We start from the raw sequence: 14,849 nt of genomic DNA, 5'->3' as shown, positions 1-14,849 counted from the left end.
GCGTCTCTCTCTTCTGCTCCACTTTCTGTCTCTGTGTCATGGATGTATAAATAGCTGCCGATCTGTGGGTCTGACAGAGCTGAGCTTTGGTTGAGTGGTCAGTGCAGTTGTCCATGGTCTGGGAGATCAGGGGTGTGAGGGTGAGGGGAGACCTGTTGTGTTTTGAAAAATAATTTATTGAAGAACACTTATTTTAATGCTTTAATATCCCACAATTAGAAGTGTAATAAAAACAAAAACAGGATTTTTACACCTATTTCCACTTTTATTCGAATACAAATAATTTTGCTGCCTCAACAAATACAGATACAAATACAAACACTGGGCTCTCTGCACATCTCTACTCTTAGGTTTGTCAAAAAAAAGTCAAGAAGTAAGAAGCTTTAACAGACCTACCACACTGGTGTACTCAAGTGTAGGGAATTAAAGAATTGGTGGTCTCCTCCTCAGAGCAAAAGGTGATCTCGGTCCAACTCCTTGAGGTAAGGAGGTGATCGGGCTAATTGGTGGCACGCCATTTCCTTCGTCAAGGTGAATCCAAAATCTAAGAGTATTTTCAATCAATCTCAAAACCTAGCCTGTGTAAAAACAAGGCTGTTATTATATATATATATATATATATATATATATATATATATATATATATATATATATATATATATATATATATATCCTCTATGGCCATAATGAATATCACATCACAATTCTCAAAATACTACTGTAACACAAAAGTGATTAAACTAATTAATTATTTTTAACTGTACAACATGGTTACTTGAAGATGCAAATCTTTAAAAATGAGTTGAAGATATATAGTTTAATTTTTCATTTTTAAGTTCCTGAAGGTACAATGGGCACAATTTAAGCAAATGTATCTCAATCAGGATGAAACAGGGTATTTGTTGGGTCCTACAGTATTTTCAGCTTTGGATTAATACTCCCTTTTTCATCTTTTCTAGTGAATATTTCAGTGGCAGGATGGTGTATGTGGCACTGAGTCAAAATAAACCGCAGTGTGTGTGTGTTCATTGTAATGAAGGAACATGTGGTGGTGTGCAGTGTGGCTCATTTATGGGTTCCCTAATTATGTTTGGACAGCGATGGTTCCCTATAGCACAGAGGAACAATATATATCAGGCTTTGGATAAACACACAATACTTGGATCAATTTGTTGTTGGTTTAAGTATATTCAATAAGAAGAAATATCTTAATGTTGGCATCATTATCCCTGTCTAACAAGCATGACCAATCCCTGTAATATCCGTACTGTATGTCTGTTAGTCATCAGACAGCTTCTTCAGATAATTTGAACCTGCTTGAGGCTTAAACCAGCTCAGTGCTTTTTAAAAATGTAAGATGAAGCTGAACATCCTTCCTCTTCAACAACTGATGCACCACTAGGACTTGGTGCAACAGTATATTGTTATAATGATCTGTGAAATGTTGGACTTTACCGATCCCTGTTGGAAATTCTTACTTTTCACTTCCCAGCATTCATAGTCTGGTTGGTTGTTTTCTGGAATTCAGTGTTTCAGCTGGGGACACTTGAGCAGGATGGATGCCTGTGGGTCCTTTACTTGAATGTGTTCCTATAAAAAAAAGCACACTCCTGGCCTTAAAAACATGGTCCTCACATTGATCGTGGATGGTAGTGGCAGGATACTGTGACTACTTGAAATCTATACAGCACAGATTTCTGAGCTAACAGCCTAATTTTGGATATTGGCATGAAAGCCTCAGCTGCAGCTGTGTCTATAATCCTAAATGTCTGCTCACAGATGTCCGGATAAAAACATCATTTAGTTTGAACTTTGTCAATGAAACATATGACAAAATTATCAATCAATCAAACTTTATTTCCATAGCACCACAGGATAGCACAGTACAGTTCAAGGTTGAATAGCCTTGTTGATTAAAAAAGATAAGAACCTTTGAAAACAAAATGATAAAATGTATTACAGTTAAAAAGTGAACAATAACATGAAAGACAGACTAACAGGTGTGCTGTATATAATAATTTCTGATTAAATGCAAAGTCTTATTCAATGAACTGCATGAATTTGTGGAATTATAAACTATTCTTCACCACCCAAAATTGCTATTTTATTTTCTTCAGAAACTGATTTAGCTGTTGAAATGAGCAGCATCATTTCATTAACATTACGTCTTGGAGGTTAACTGTTCTTGGATGGAAAAAACTATTTATTAACTAAATGAATCTACAGTCCCGCTGAAAATTAGACAAACAGTGGCAACAACACAACATATAAACATGCAGGTCAACATGCTGACATTTATTTAAAAAAGTTAGCTCACATTATGAGGAGCTTTCTAAATATAACATCAACATTAGTGCAGGCTGTCAGCCATCTAATCTTAGATGTTTGCTACATCTTATTGCGGTAATGTTATCCGATGTTTATTCTGCTCGTCTCAAATTAAACCCAGTGAAAAGTATTTTAGTGCACAAGTGAGTGTATACAGCTCCAGAATGATCAGACCAGTCAGTGGAAGCTACAATATCACCAAATAAGCAACAGAGAGATGATGGTTATGTTCAAACAGTCAGAGTTTGGTAATAACGAGTTGATTTATCTGTTATATTACTTAAGAGAGACATAGGAACTGTGTGTGAACCATTACAGTGTGGTATAAGCTGGTGATCAGTGCATCATCAAGCTTCTGTTTCATGAAAGATATCTGAAATGTATCTAAAGCGGACTGTAGATCTGTAATGGCCAGATTAAGAGAAGAGCCAGTGGCGTATAAAATAGTATCATCTGCATAAAAATGTACTGTACATTACAATTTAGGGTGTCAGAGATGATATTGTTTAATATATGACGATGGCTGTCATACAAATTGAAAATACAAAAACTAAACCTTTGTTTTCTTTACTTTTAATTGACTAAAACTAAAAAAAATCAAATGACTAAAATGTGATGGAAACCATTATACATTTATATCAAAGACTAAGAGTGGCTTAATTAATTCTGATATGCAACCTGTTGTGTTCTTTGTTAGCTAAAAAATTCATTATTATTCATTACTGCATCTGAGAGTCTGAGCTGGTGTTGCCTTCCTCTCACTCCGGGAGACACCTTCATTAGGATTTCATTCAGCTCATCTGACACACCTCTTGATATCAACATGCATAGTGGGATAACAGAACAGTAATAAATGAATTGCATTGACTGCAAAATGAATGACGTCGCAATGTCAACGGCGGGGTGCCTCGGCGCTTTGTAATATGAACTCTGGTGCATAACACTGAATTAATGAATTAATGTTCACTGGATAAAGCACAGCATGTTGCCTTGCAAAGATTTAAGCTTGGAGCAGCTCAGTATGATGACATTCGCCCTCAATCAGTCAACACTCTGTATTTATCCTGTCTAATGATCACAGTTATCACTTTGATTCATGGTCAATGATTAGAACACATATAAGACAAACAGAGATGTAGCAGAAGTAATAATGTGTTTTATTTTAGTTCATCCTGTTTCTTAAAAGGCACACTATGCAGGATTTTCCAAAAAAACAAAAAACAACAATGTATAGACGATCACAATGACCCACTAGAAGTGTGTAGCGGTGTATTTATCTGCAGAGACCCTGCCCTCTGCCTGTATTTTCTTGTTTTCTTATTATTTAGCTGTGTTCAGGATGTTTCTGGGCATCTTGGGTGTGAGGTTTGACTTGTAGCATAGTGACCAGGTTACATCGCTGTCTCCATCTCGCTCCTCTGCTCTGCTCTACTCTCTGTCTCTGTGTCATGGATGTATAAAGAGCTGCAGGTCTGTGCGTCTGCTTGACCGAGGGCAGGGCTGAGCTACACACAGCGGACAGGATGAAGCTCCGCATTCACACAAAATCCAGCGCTGCTACACCTTCCTGCAGGGTTATGTGGAGGTGTATCGTGTTTATTATGTGCTTTAGAAAATAACCACCATGAAACAATCAGGAAATAAAGTTTTATTTATCTGATTCACAGCTTTGTTCTCATCAGCCCCTCTCTTCATTCACTCTTTAGCTTGTTCGACCACCGCTGCTCTCTCTCTCTCTTTGTCTTTCGCTCATTGAGCCGGGGAGGAACGGCCAACTTTGAATGCTGTGTGTGTACAAATACCAACCGACAAAATCCTGCATATTTTTTAAGTCCCCCTTCACTCAAACATGTGTTTTTTCTACTTGTTCCTTCGGTTGGATGTTTGAGCTTCACTGTTAAGTTTGTTTTCACATTTATCTGATGAAGGAGGAAAGTTTGAAACGTGTACCGACGAGCAAGATTTGTGAACTAGTATGGAGCCAATCGTGGTCCAGTATGCAACTTAACAAATGTGGAAACCTGAACACATACAGTGAGGATCTACTCTACATTGAAGTAGGAGATATCTTGTGTCCAGCAGTTAAACTTTTGAAATTAAAATTTTTGCATATTCATAGATTCTATAGGAGTGAGAGGGAGGAGATGTTATTTTAAGGATTTTAACAAGGTAATGGACCTTTTTTTATGGAAAAAAAAAGTTTTGTGTGTTTATTGAAAACAGTATATTAATATGTCTTAAAACATGTCTTGAGGGAATCTTTATTTTCTTGTCTATCGATGATTACTATATAATACCCTGAAATGCATTTTGTTTTGTTTTTGTTTTTGTTCCTCTATTGAGTAGTATTTTACTTAAGATGATTGTGAAATATTTAGTAAAATTATCCTTATGCTCACTGTGTAGTATGATGAAAGCGGCTTCTGCTGGTCATTTGCTGTGTCTGATGTTTATGCACCCCAGGCAGATTGTTTGAAAAAACTCAAATTGCAGAGAAAATCAATCATTTTGATGTCAGTATTCATACCAGTGGGATCCTCAAATTGGTGCTGATATGAAAATACTGACTATAAAAAGAACTGCAGCTTGATGCAGAGAATTCAAAACAGGGCTGCTTGTGCCAAACACACCAAATAATAGATAGATCAATAGATGATTGATTAATGCATATAAAACAGAAAATCATCTATTTCTAACAACTCTCACATCATCAGTGTGGCTGCAAAATCTTTGATTTTATCTGAAATAGATCAGAGTTTTGTAAAAAAAAAAAAAAATGTAAATGTATGTGAGCTCTGAGCCTTTCATGTAATGTTTTTGACATTAATGTGTGCAGTATGGCTTGGAGAAAAAAAACATAAACTCTTCTCTGTCAACATGTCCAGATTTATAAGTTGTGATGGCTTCACTCTGCTTGTGAAGCCAGAACTCAAATCTTCAGTCAACATTGTGGGTTAAGCCTTCGAGAAAGGGCCAAATCAGACAGTGATTACCATTTCTGAGTGAATTTAGCAGCCCTTCCTCACAAGAAAAACAGTATAGGTCTAAAAATCAGGCCAGCAAAAACAACCTATAGTTACGTTTATGCCATCAAGGGGATAGATGACGCAGTTCAGATGACGTCAGTATAAGGTGACTTGATAAGATGAGATTTTTGCCTTATTACAAGAAGGTGGGTTGGATGGATGGCTAGATAGTTAGATGGCAAAACTTTGCTGACTTTGCTGCAGGAGACCACTGTTCACTTCCCATTTCCAACCGTGAGTTTCTCATGTTTCCAACAACGATGTCGATATTTTTTTAAAAACCGTAACATTGTGGTGTTTACTGTTGCCATGATGACAAAGGTACTACTTTAAAGAGGTAAAAACCACGTTTCAAGTGATCATTTGAACCCAAATCATGATATTTCCCTAACCGTAACCAAGTGGTTTTTGTGCCTAAACCTAACCAGACCTTAACCACAGCGTAGTCACACCATGAAACATCATTATTTTTTAACAGTGATTTGTAACGCTTTTGGATGGTGGCATATTATGCTCCTATGGTCTGGTGGTCTGGTCCCCGTCCGTCCTATAGAGGGCATTGAAAAAAGTCATATATATCATTTTGGGATTCATTGGATAATAGACCTATTCTGGTGTTTCGGTATGAGGATGTGTTGGACTTTAGTGCTTGTGAGTTGCTTTACATCAAGCAAAATGCCTGTTGCATAAATGACATAAAGGAAGTGTTTATGAGACAGATGAGACCAGCTAAGGAGGAGTTTGACTCGGCTATTTATTTGGAATCTTGGGTTATAATATTTCTCCCAGTCAGAAGTGGTAGCAGTTGCTGTAATAATGTCATGTGCTGAATGTGGAGTTGCTCTGGCTAGGCCACGGTGGCACACAGTGGAGTTTGGTCATGAAACTTTCATCAGCAGCCCGGTGGCGTGGAGTTCCTGAATGTCTGCACTAAATTGCCCCAGGGTCATAAATACTTTATCAACAGCAGACACCTCAGCAAAACAACTCCCGAGGGCTCTCTTCCCCTCGCTCTCTGTGTCCCTACGTCTCTCCCACCTCCCCTCTCTGGCTCTCTCTCTCTCTCTCTCCACCCCCACACACACTCTTTCTCTGGCACTCCACAACTCTGCTGGTTTAAAGTAAAGTATTTCACCCTCTCAAATGCACTCTCTCTCTACCCTATAACTCACACATCACCTTACTAATACTAGAGTGAATTATACACTCATGTAGTATAGAGTTAGTGCACCGGCAGAGGTGTTTATGGCACTTGGTCCAGCATGTTCACCTACTATGAAAAAAACATGCCAACAAGGATCTTGTCTCCTTTTCTTTTTCAATTTATTGAAAAAAAACCAACAACATCAAAAGCACCAAAAACTCACAAAACTCTAACTTGTATCTTTTAAGGCACTGTCTTTGATCTTGTGCCAGCAATCCAGCCTAGCCTGCTTAGTTTTAATACCAGCGCCTTTCTCACAGCGCCATGTTCGGCTGAGTTTGAAGCAGAACACCAAGAGTGGTATTCATTCAAAGAACCTCAGCAGACCTTCAACAATCTGGAGAACAAGCACATCTGAAAGAATGCGCGCTTGATGTGAAGTGAAAGAAATAACGTTGAGATCCTGCAATCACTGAAACTGTAAATCTGCTGTATAAGTAGACATGAATCCAGCTGTGCATGTGCAGTGAGTCATCGTTCGAAGCAATGCACTGAGCGCTGTTTCAGTTCCTTTTCACCCGGCATTACCATCCATCTCATACATCCACATCAGTATCAGATTTTTATCTTTTCTATGTTAAACACAGATTGTCCTGACTTACTTTTTCATCTTAAGCCTACTTTGTCATTTTATATCTTATTTATATCTGAGTTTTTTTAAAAGAAATCAGAATTTCATGCTATACTTTACTATTCATCCAAAGTGAGACAACCTTATAGATGGCTTTTGTATGTTTCTGTGCACAGTTTGAATGTATTTTGAATGGTGAGAGTAATCCAGTTTAACACATTTACTAAATGTTTGTGGGATCATTAGGAGCTAAATTCAGATAAATACAATGTCTGGACTAATTAAACTTCACATTGTGCAATAAAACATTTGTAAAGTCACACATTTTGCTGTCAATAGAGCCATTCATATTTGTCAAGCATCTGACCAAATTCCAACACTGGAGAATGTACTGTATACTTCCAACTGGAGGCACTTATCCAAAACACAACCAATATCTAAACTAAGCTACTGGTAAACATATCTCTAAACTGCATGTAGAGACATTTAAATAGCATCTGGTAATGGTTCAAGAGTAACTTAACACCAGACTGAAAAGCGGTGTTTGACTGCCATCTCTTATAGAAAGTTTCAAGTGTGGCCACTGTTGCACTTGTAAGCCACACCCAAAAGTGATGCCAGTGTGTACTGTCCACACCCACACTTCTACATCACGGCAAGGTGAGAAATTAAACTACTTTTTTAAAAAAAACAATACTTTTAGTTGGTGTTAAAGGTGGAATTAAACATTACTCCGTAGTGCTTATGGGGTGATGTTTTCATGAGTTGGGTCCAGTTTTGTTTGTACCTTGTGCACCTGCACAATATATTCCTAATGACAGTTTCACTCACTGATGGACAGTTGGTGGCTGTAATGCGCCAAAAAACATAGGAAAGTGCCACTTAGCCAACATGGATGTAAACAATGTAGGTCTCAAAATATTGAAATAATCAATCTTGTAAATGTTTTACAAGGAAGAAAATGGAGCCAACATGTTTGTTGGGCCTTAAGGTGTAACACTGTTGAAATAACTGAGTTACAAGAAAAAAAAACCCACACAGAGTAACTTAATGTTGATCTTTATGTAGAAAACAGTCTTATTTCCCCAAAACAAGCTGTACAGAGCCCAGCCTTTACTGCCAAATATTCATGTGAACAAAACTAACAAACTGATGTAGGTCACAGCCTAAAAGCAATGTCACAATACTGCCTCCACTTTTGTGGAAACAGGGTTTGTAGTGTGGACCTTTTTAACACTGACTGAAAGCACACAACAAAGACATCACCATGTTTAACATCAGCAGATGGAACGATATCAACCATGTGTAACGTATGCAACTTTAAAGATGCTTTTGCAGGCTTAACCAATGTAGATATAACCTTTACCTTTAGATGAAACAATCCACTAAAGGTTATCAGATATATTCATCATCCAGGCACATCCAGCGTGTGTATCACTCTTATTTCCAAATAGGCAAACTACATTAGTGTCTCTCAAAAAGCGGCGCACAGAAGCAAAGGTTAAGAGGAATTTATGCAAATGTGAGCTCTGCTAATGCACACACCACACCTACAAAGACTGAAACAGATTTTTTTTCTTTGCTTTTCACCTCATATTCTTTGTCAGAAACCAACGTTTTTGTTGACCTTCAAGGATGGCCACCCCATGCTGTTTGTAAATTTGTTACACAATGTGTTTACTTTACAATAATTTCACGTCTCTGACATTCTGAGGGTAGAGCAGGTCAAAGACAAGATGTCAATATCTGAGTGTTTTAGGTGAGAGAGATGTTTTAGTCTGACCTCAACATCAATATCAAGGTCTTTAGCTGGCATTTCTCCCAGTTCCTTGAATCATTTGACAGGTGATTTACTCTGTTGTCACTGTGTGGTGGTGAGTGGAGTCGTGCTTTCTGAAGATGCCCTGTTCGAGGTGTTAAAATGGTTATCAACATCAAAGCTGGGTTACCAAGAGAGCAACGACCCCAAAGTGCCAGGGGCCAAAGAAGTTCAAGGTTGGATTCATGCCAGTTAGTTTTGATGATCAGTTGTAAATATGTCAGGGAACTTACACTACTAAAGTACAATATCTACTGAGGTGGCCCCTGCAGTATTAACTAATGTTGTGGCCCTGTGTAGTAGATGTGTCAAAGTCTAGTATTTTAGACCTAATAATTTTAGTTGTAAGTTTGTTATGGTACATTTAGACAACGGTACAGTTTGTGAGGCGACAGATTACCGTAAAAAAGGCCTGTCCATTACTAGCACATCCACTGTGTTGTATTTCCCCAGTATGCAGAAGCCGGTCCTGGATGCTATCAGACTTCAGGGTAATGTTGGCAGCTCCTTCTCTTTATTGGATTAAGGGAAGTTTAGACTCCAGCCAATGTTATTTGAGATAGTCTTTGCCAAACACTTCGGTGAGTCATCATCCAAAAAACCTTTTCTCTTGTAATGTTAAAAGTGAAAACATTATATTTGGAATATGAACAAATATGTAAGCTGAGTAGCCAGATATGGTTATGTTAAAATGAAATAACAATCTGTTCTTACATTTTTCCTTATCATATCTATGATTCTAGGAGCAACTAGCTCTACACTGCAAAACATGAACACTTATTACTTGTCAATTATTGCTGTCTTTGTCATCTGACTTCTTCCCTTTAGCCTCAGTCTTTTAGCACTACAGTACATAAAGTATGTAGCCACCAAGTTCATATATAAGGCCCCTTTTACAAGATTCTCCTTATGATATAGATACATTCATACAGTCAGATGGATACATTAAAAAGTCAGCCAGTCATGGTGTTTTCCACCAGCTCTGACATTAGCTTAATTAGCATTCTAGCTACAGCTTATAAAATCTGCCAGCAAAAGTTGTTTGTTTGTTGTTTGTTGTCGTTGGCTAGAAATGAGAAACCTGTTTTGGTCTTCATCTGTCTGAAATCAATGACCCATTGTTTCAATCTTAATATTGTAAGTCTGCCACCATTGTGTTCTGTCCGTCAGCCAGGATTGAAAGCTTGTAATTTGTAACAGTGTAATTTAGGGGACAGGGCTTAGCTACGGTCAGTTGCTTTTTTAATTCCATGTGGTTTGTCATAGTGGAAGACAACTGAACAACAGATTAGCATAATAAAAATATCACAATTTATTCTCTTGCCTTGTATAGGCCCATAGAAGCACAGAACACGTTTCTGCCCATAACTGTTAACATGGCAAATGTTTCATTTCATTTTAGTTTGTCTATAATCATTCAGGTTGGGAACATAGGAGCAAAACACAGGTATTCTTTCCTCAGGGACTTGTGGAGGTTAATTTGGCTATGTTTGATATACAACAGAAGTTGCAAGGATATCTAAATGAGCAAGAAACAGAACATGATGTTCAGATACTGTATACACCATACAAGAAAAGAAAGAAAAACAACTCAAAACAAGTATTTCTATTAGAGAAAAGTTGCTGTGGTAACTAAATTATTGGGTTTGCTTCTCATAACAATGCAGCAGCAATAGCAGCGCTGAGTGGTGCCGTAGGCAGACTCGGACCGACTTCTCCAAGTGGATTGATTACTCTTGTCTACAAAATGGAGCACACAGATCAATTTGTGTCTTTATTATAATACACACAGGTTTTTCAGCACTGCTGTATTCTACTCCACTCCTGTCAAATGCGATCTCATCTCTCCTCTACAGACAGGTGACAAATGAAAGACATGTGAGTGCAGATGCTTTCACACAGGGCAGGAGGGTTCATTGAAAGATTTTATGAGTATGGAAATGATGTGAATCATATGCTATATGGCCTCCACAGTCACCACATCTCAACCTAAGGCTCTGGAGCAACGTGTTAGACCTTCATCATCAAGACACCAAACAGGGGAATAATTTCACACTTTATGTTTGTATGCACAGTATTATTTACTCTGTCCTTATTCAACGAATGTGAGTTTTTTGAGCTTGTAATGCACAGTCTGTTTTGAAGTGTAGTCAATAAAATGGAGCTGATTTCAGAAAGTAATTTTCAGCAAATCTGACAGGAATGTTAAAACACGATCTGGAGGCGAGTCCTTGAAGTGAGCACCACCAGTGAAGACAGTATTGGTATAAATGGAATATCATGTACTCCTGTCTTCTTCGTTGTTTTAGCATAGTTATGAGTAAGTAATGCACACAAAAGCTGTGTCCCAGTCCATCCTACATACTAAACCTAAGCAGGTTTTGAGTAGTGTGTTTACACTGGAAATGAACCAAAATAAAGTGTACCCAAAACACTCAGTATGCATACTAGAAAAAAAAACCCTGATTTTTGAGTGTGCTGTTGATGTATCTCCCACAATGTAAAGATAAAGATAATTGTTCATGGTGGTGAAACAGCTTCAGGAACATTTTCTTTTTATTCCCATCCTCCCCCAAGGCTTAGTTGTTCCCATCCCTTTAGGAATTTCACATTTTGTAGTTTTCTTTTAGATGTTAATCTTTCTATCATCCAGTGTGTTTTAAGATAGGTTTTGATATCTGATATATTAAGCTGTGTGCATATTTTCTGCTTTACTATGAATGCTTTTCCAAACAGGATTATAATGTTACTGATATTAGATTTGCTGCTATTTAAGTCTCCTAAAATTACACTTTGTAAATTTGACCCCAAAATAAGGTAACAATAGGACAATACCACATCAAATCAGATCAGCATCAGATCGATTCTTCATCATCATTGTAAAACCTTCACAAGCAAGTTTGTTCCAGCTATACAGCATCTTTTTGGTGGGTAGAAATATGTATATTATCTGTATTTGTATTATATGTATGCATACATCTGGGGTTGAATTATAGATAATATTAAATACATCTTTCCATGGAATTATTATATTAATTGAGTCTTCCCACTTAGTTAATGCATTTATTGGATCTTTAATGATCTTGTCTTTGACAATATTATATTTATGCATTTTTAAAATTAATTTTATTTCCATTCATCCATGATAGGTTTCTGCCATATGGGTGGCGTACGGATTGTTGTCTTGGTTTTTCAGCAATTTCATGTTTCCAGATGTTAGATAAGAAAACATTTTGCTGTATCTTATTTATCACAGCTTGATTGCCATTGCGTGGTACACTTACGGCATGATTTAAAAAACAGTATGCAGTAAAGATTAGCGTTTAGCATGCACTGCACACAATTGATTTAGTATTTTAAAAAAAGTATATGGAACTGGGACACAACCACTTACTCCTCTGATAGACCACATCCTACTTGTTGATGGTTTGATGATAGTGTGTCCTCGTGTATGGTAGTGGTCACAGTGTGTGTTTAAATTATTACATCTCAAATCCCAAATAAGCTTGGTAATTCACCGCAAAAGTCAAAAGCAGATATAAAATATCGATCCTTGTCTGGCAGAGGCATTAAACACTGAGACTTAATATCACAGCCTCCCATTCTGTTTCTACGTTGACAATACAGCTTCAGTATGTGGGCTACCACCTCCATAAAGTGACTCTGACCACAGAAAACATTGCTTTCTCATAAGCCCCCCGGTAAGTTTGATATAGCGTCGGGTTCACAGGTGTCACTTCACTGCTAAGTACTCCAAAGACCGATGCAATTGCATCTTTGCCCTGCACGTATTTAACAACCCACAGCGAGCTGTGGTGAGCCGCGTTGAATCTCTTTTTATTGACCATTTAAGCTCCTCGCTTAAGGCCAAGTAAAAGCTCCTGTATAACAAAACAACAAGATTTTCTCCTAGAAAGAGGCCGCCTCGCTGAGAATGTGGCCAGTGTTAAGAGCGTAATAAAAAAAAAGCAGAGGTGGCGTGGTGTGTGCTCCTACGCAAGAAATTAAGATGAATGGTCAGTGGCGACTCCGAGTTTTCAGCACCGCGGACAGCTCCTGCAGGGCTCCAGGCTCAGTGACTGGACGTGATGCAGGATTTCTGAGCATATATTAGGAAAACTGTCACACTGTGTCAATGACAGACAGCTAGAGCATAATGTAGAGACAAAACACTTCATACTGCACTCTTATTGGGTTTCTTTCTATCTATCTTTTTTCTTTCTTTCTGTCTTTTTTTTTTTTTTTGGATCGTGCAAACGCAACCCCCACCCTCTCGGGAAACCATCACAAGACCACTTGAACACCCCTCCTCCTCCTCTTCCTCCTCTTCCTCTCTGTGTTATATACCCTCACTCTCCAAAATACCAGCATCACTGAGAGTACATGGGAGAGAGTTATCTTGCCCACCACTTCCTCAACCAAACCTACATGAGAAGTGGCGTGTTGGTAAAATGCGAGAACACTTGGGCTTCCTCGGTTCGATAACGAGCATGTCCGAAACTCTCCTCCCTTTCCTGGGGGTTATGTGAACGCACAGGCTGCGTTGGCTTCTCGTCAGACGCTCCCCAAGACCTCGCAGAATTCAATCGTGACGGATCCGTCCCTCCGCTCCCACTCCTGTTTAAGATTCCGCAGTTGACAAGACGGAGCTTTGCCCTCGCCGCATCCTCCCTTCTTCTGACTTATTTCACGGAAAACTGGAATCTGGCCGTTTTTCTGGAGGATTCAACCAAGTTTATCATACGAGGAGTTTACAATGACCGCTACCAAGGAGCAGCCGAATCAGAGACAGAATCAGCCGCAGCAGGATGAGGTGGGCAATAGGCTTTTCTTTTGACTTGATCTGCAGGTTTCATGCACTTTATCCAGGTGAATTATGCTAAACTCTATAAGATAGAGCTCAATTCATATGTCAATCACATGTAGCTTTATTCTGATTGCTTAAGCGGACTCTGGCAGGCAGTTCTGGACATATACATGAAGTGAAATCTGTAAAAACACATTAGTTGCTTGGGTGTTTTGCCTGCTCCTTGTTTCCATCAGCATCGGTTTTCTGTACAGATGAGGCGGTGACTATGGCGGGGGGCTGATTCAAGTTGGGCTGCACATGCCAATATTAAAACAATTACCGCCGTTGCCAGCTGTACCTGGAGCCCATTGTCAGCTGTCAAGACTGGGACACAGAGATCTTGAACGCCGTGGGCACATGCACTGTCAGTGAAGAGGAGAGAGGGAGAGACTGCGCAGGGCGCATTGTAATTCAGCCGTTGCCTCCTGTCAGCTGCCCGCGACACCTTGAAAGAGAACAGTCGTGGAAAATCACTTTGTAGGGAGAGGAGGGGTGGAAGGGGGAGGTGGGGGGGCACAGTATATGCAGTTTCCCTCCCAGATACACTCACTATGTCTTAATAACCGCGCTCTGTCTCTAATACAGTCACCTTCAAACGCTCTCATTAGACTCTAGGGGTTAAATGTTCCTGTTTTAGGCACCTTTACACAGGTGGCGTTGCTCACTGCAATGCTTCTTCTTTAAAGGATCCAGTGGCATGAGATCAGGGTCTTTACCAGGACTGGCGTGTACAAGTTGACAACCATGCACCAAACCGCCAAACCTCTATCACTATTAATTATTAATTTCCCATCTCTAAATGTTCTCAGTGTTCCTTAAGGCACATGTAACCTCTACTCAGTCAATGTGCTTTTCTATTAGACCAATACTCTAATTCTGGGAAGGATATAAAATTCATCTATTTGACTGTGGGTCTTCCTCTGAGAGATTGCCAAATATACTCTGGGTGCTCCTAATTGAATTCAGCCTTGTAGCCCTATTATTCTAAGAAATCAAAACCTCTGTCTCATAATTGAGTTCCTGTGCCTGAAATACTAGAAGGCCTCATGAGA

At 38.8% G+C, this 14,849-nt stretch overlaps 1 protein-coding gene across 2 annotated transcripts in view; it reads left to right on the top strand.

Annotated features, from left to right (window-relative positions):
- Positions 1-14,849, top strand: part of LOC122992637 (inactive dipeptidyl peptidase 10-like) — a 205,135-nt gene that overhangs the window by 81,842 nt on the left and 108,444 nt on the right. The window contains exon 1 of one of the 2 annotated variants that reach the window (XM_044366493.1): positions 13,217-13,761. The exons of the other annotated variant lie outside the window; for it this stretch is intronic. Coding sequence (XP_044222428.1) covers positions 13,705-13,761 — 57 coding nt within the window. The 5' untranslated portion in view covers positions 13,217-13,704. Of the gene's footprint in view, positions 1-13,216; positions 13,762-14,849 lie in introns of those variants that run through there. 2 annotated transcript variants of the gene reach the window in all.

The sequence above is a fragment of the Thunnus albacares genome, chromosome 11, assembly GCF_914725855.1.
Source record: "Thunnus albacares chromosome 11, fThuAlb1.1, whole genome shotgun sequence".
NCBI classification, from domain to species: Eukaryota; Metazoa; Chordata; class Actinopteri; order Scombriformes; family Scombridae; genus Thunnus; species Thunnus albacares.
Note: the sequence above shows the minus strand (reverse complement) of the source record. Positions and strands in the feature narration are given on the sequence as shown.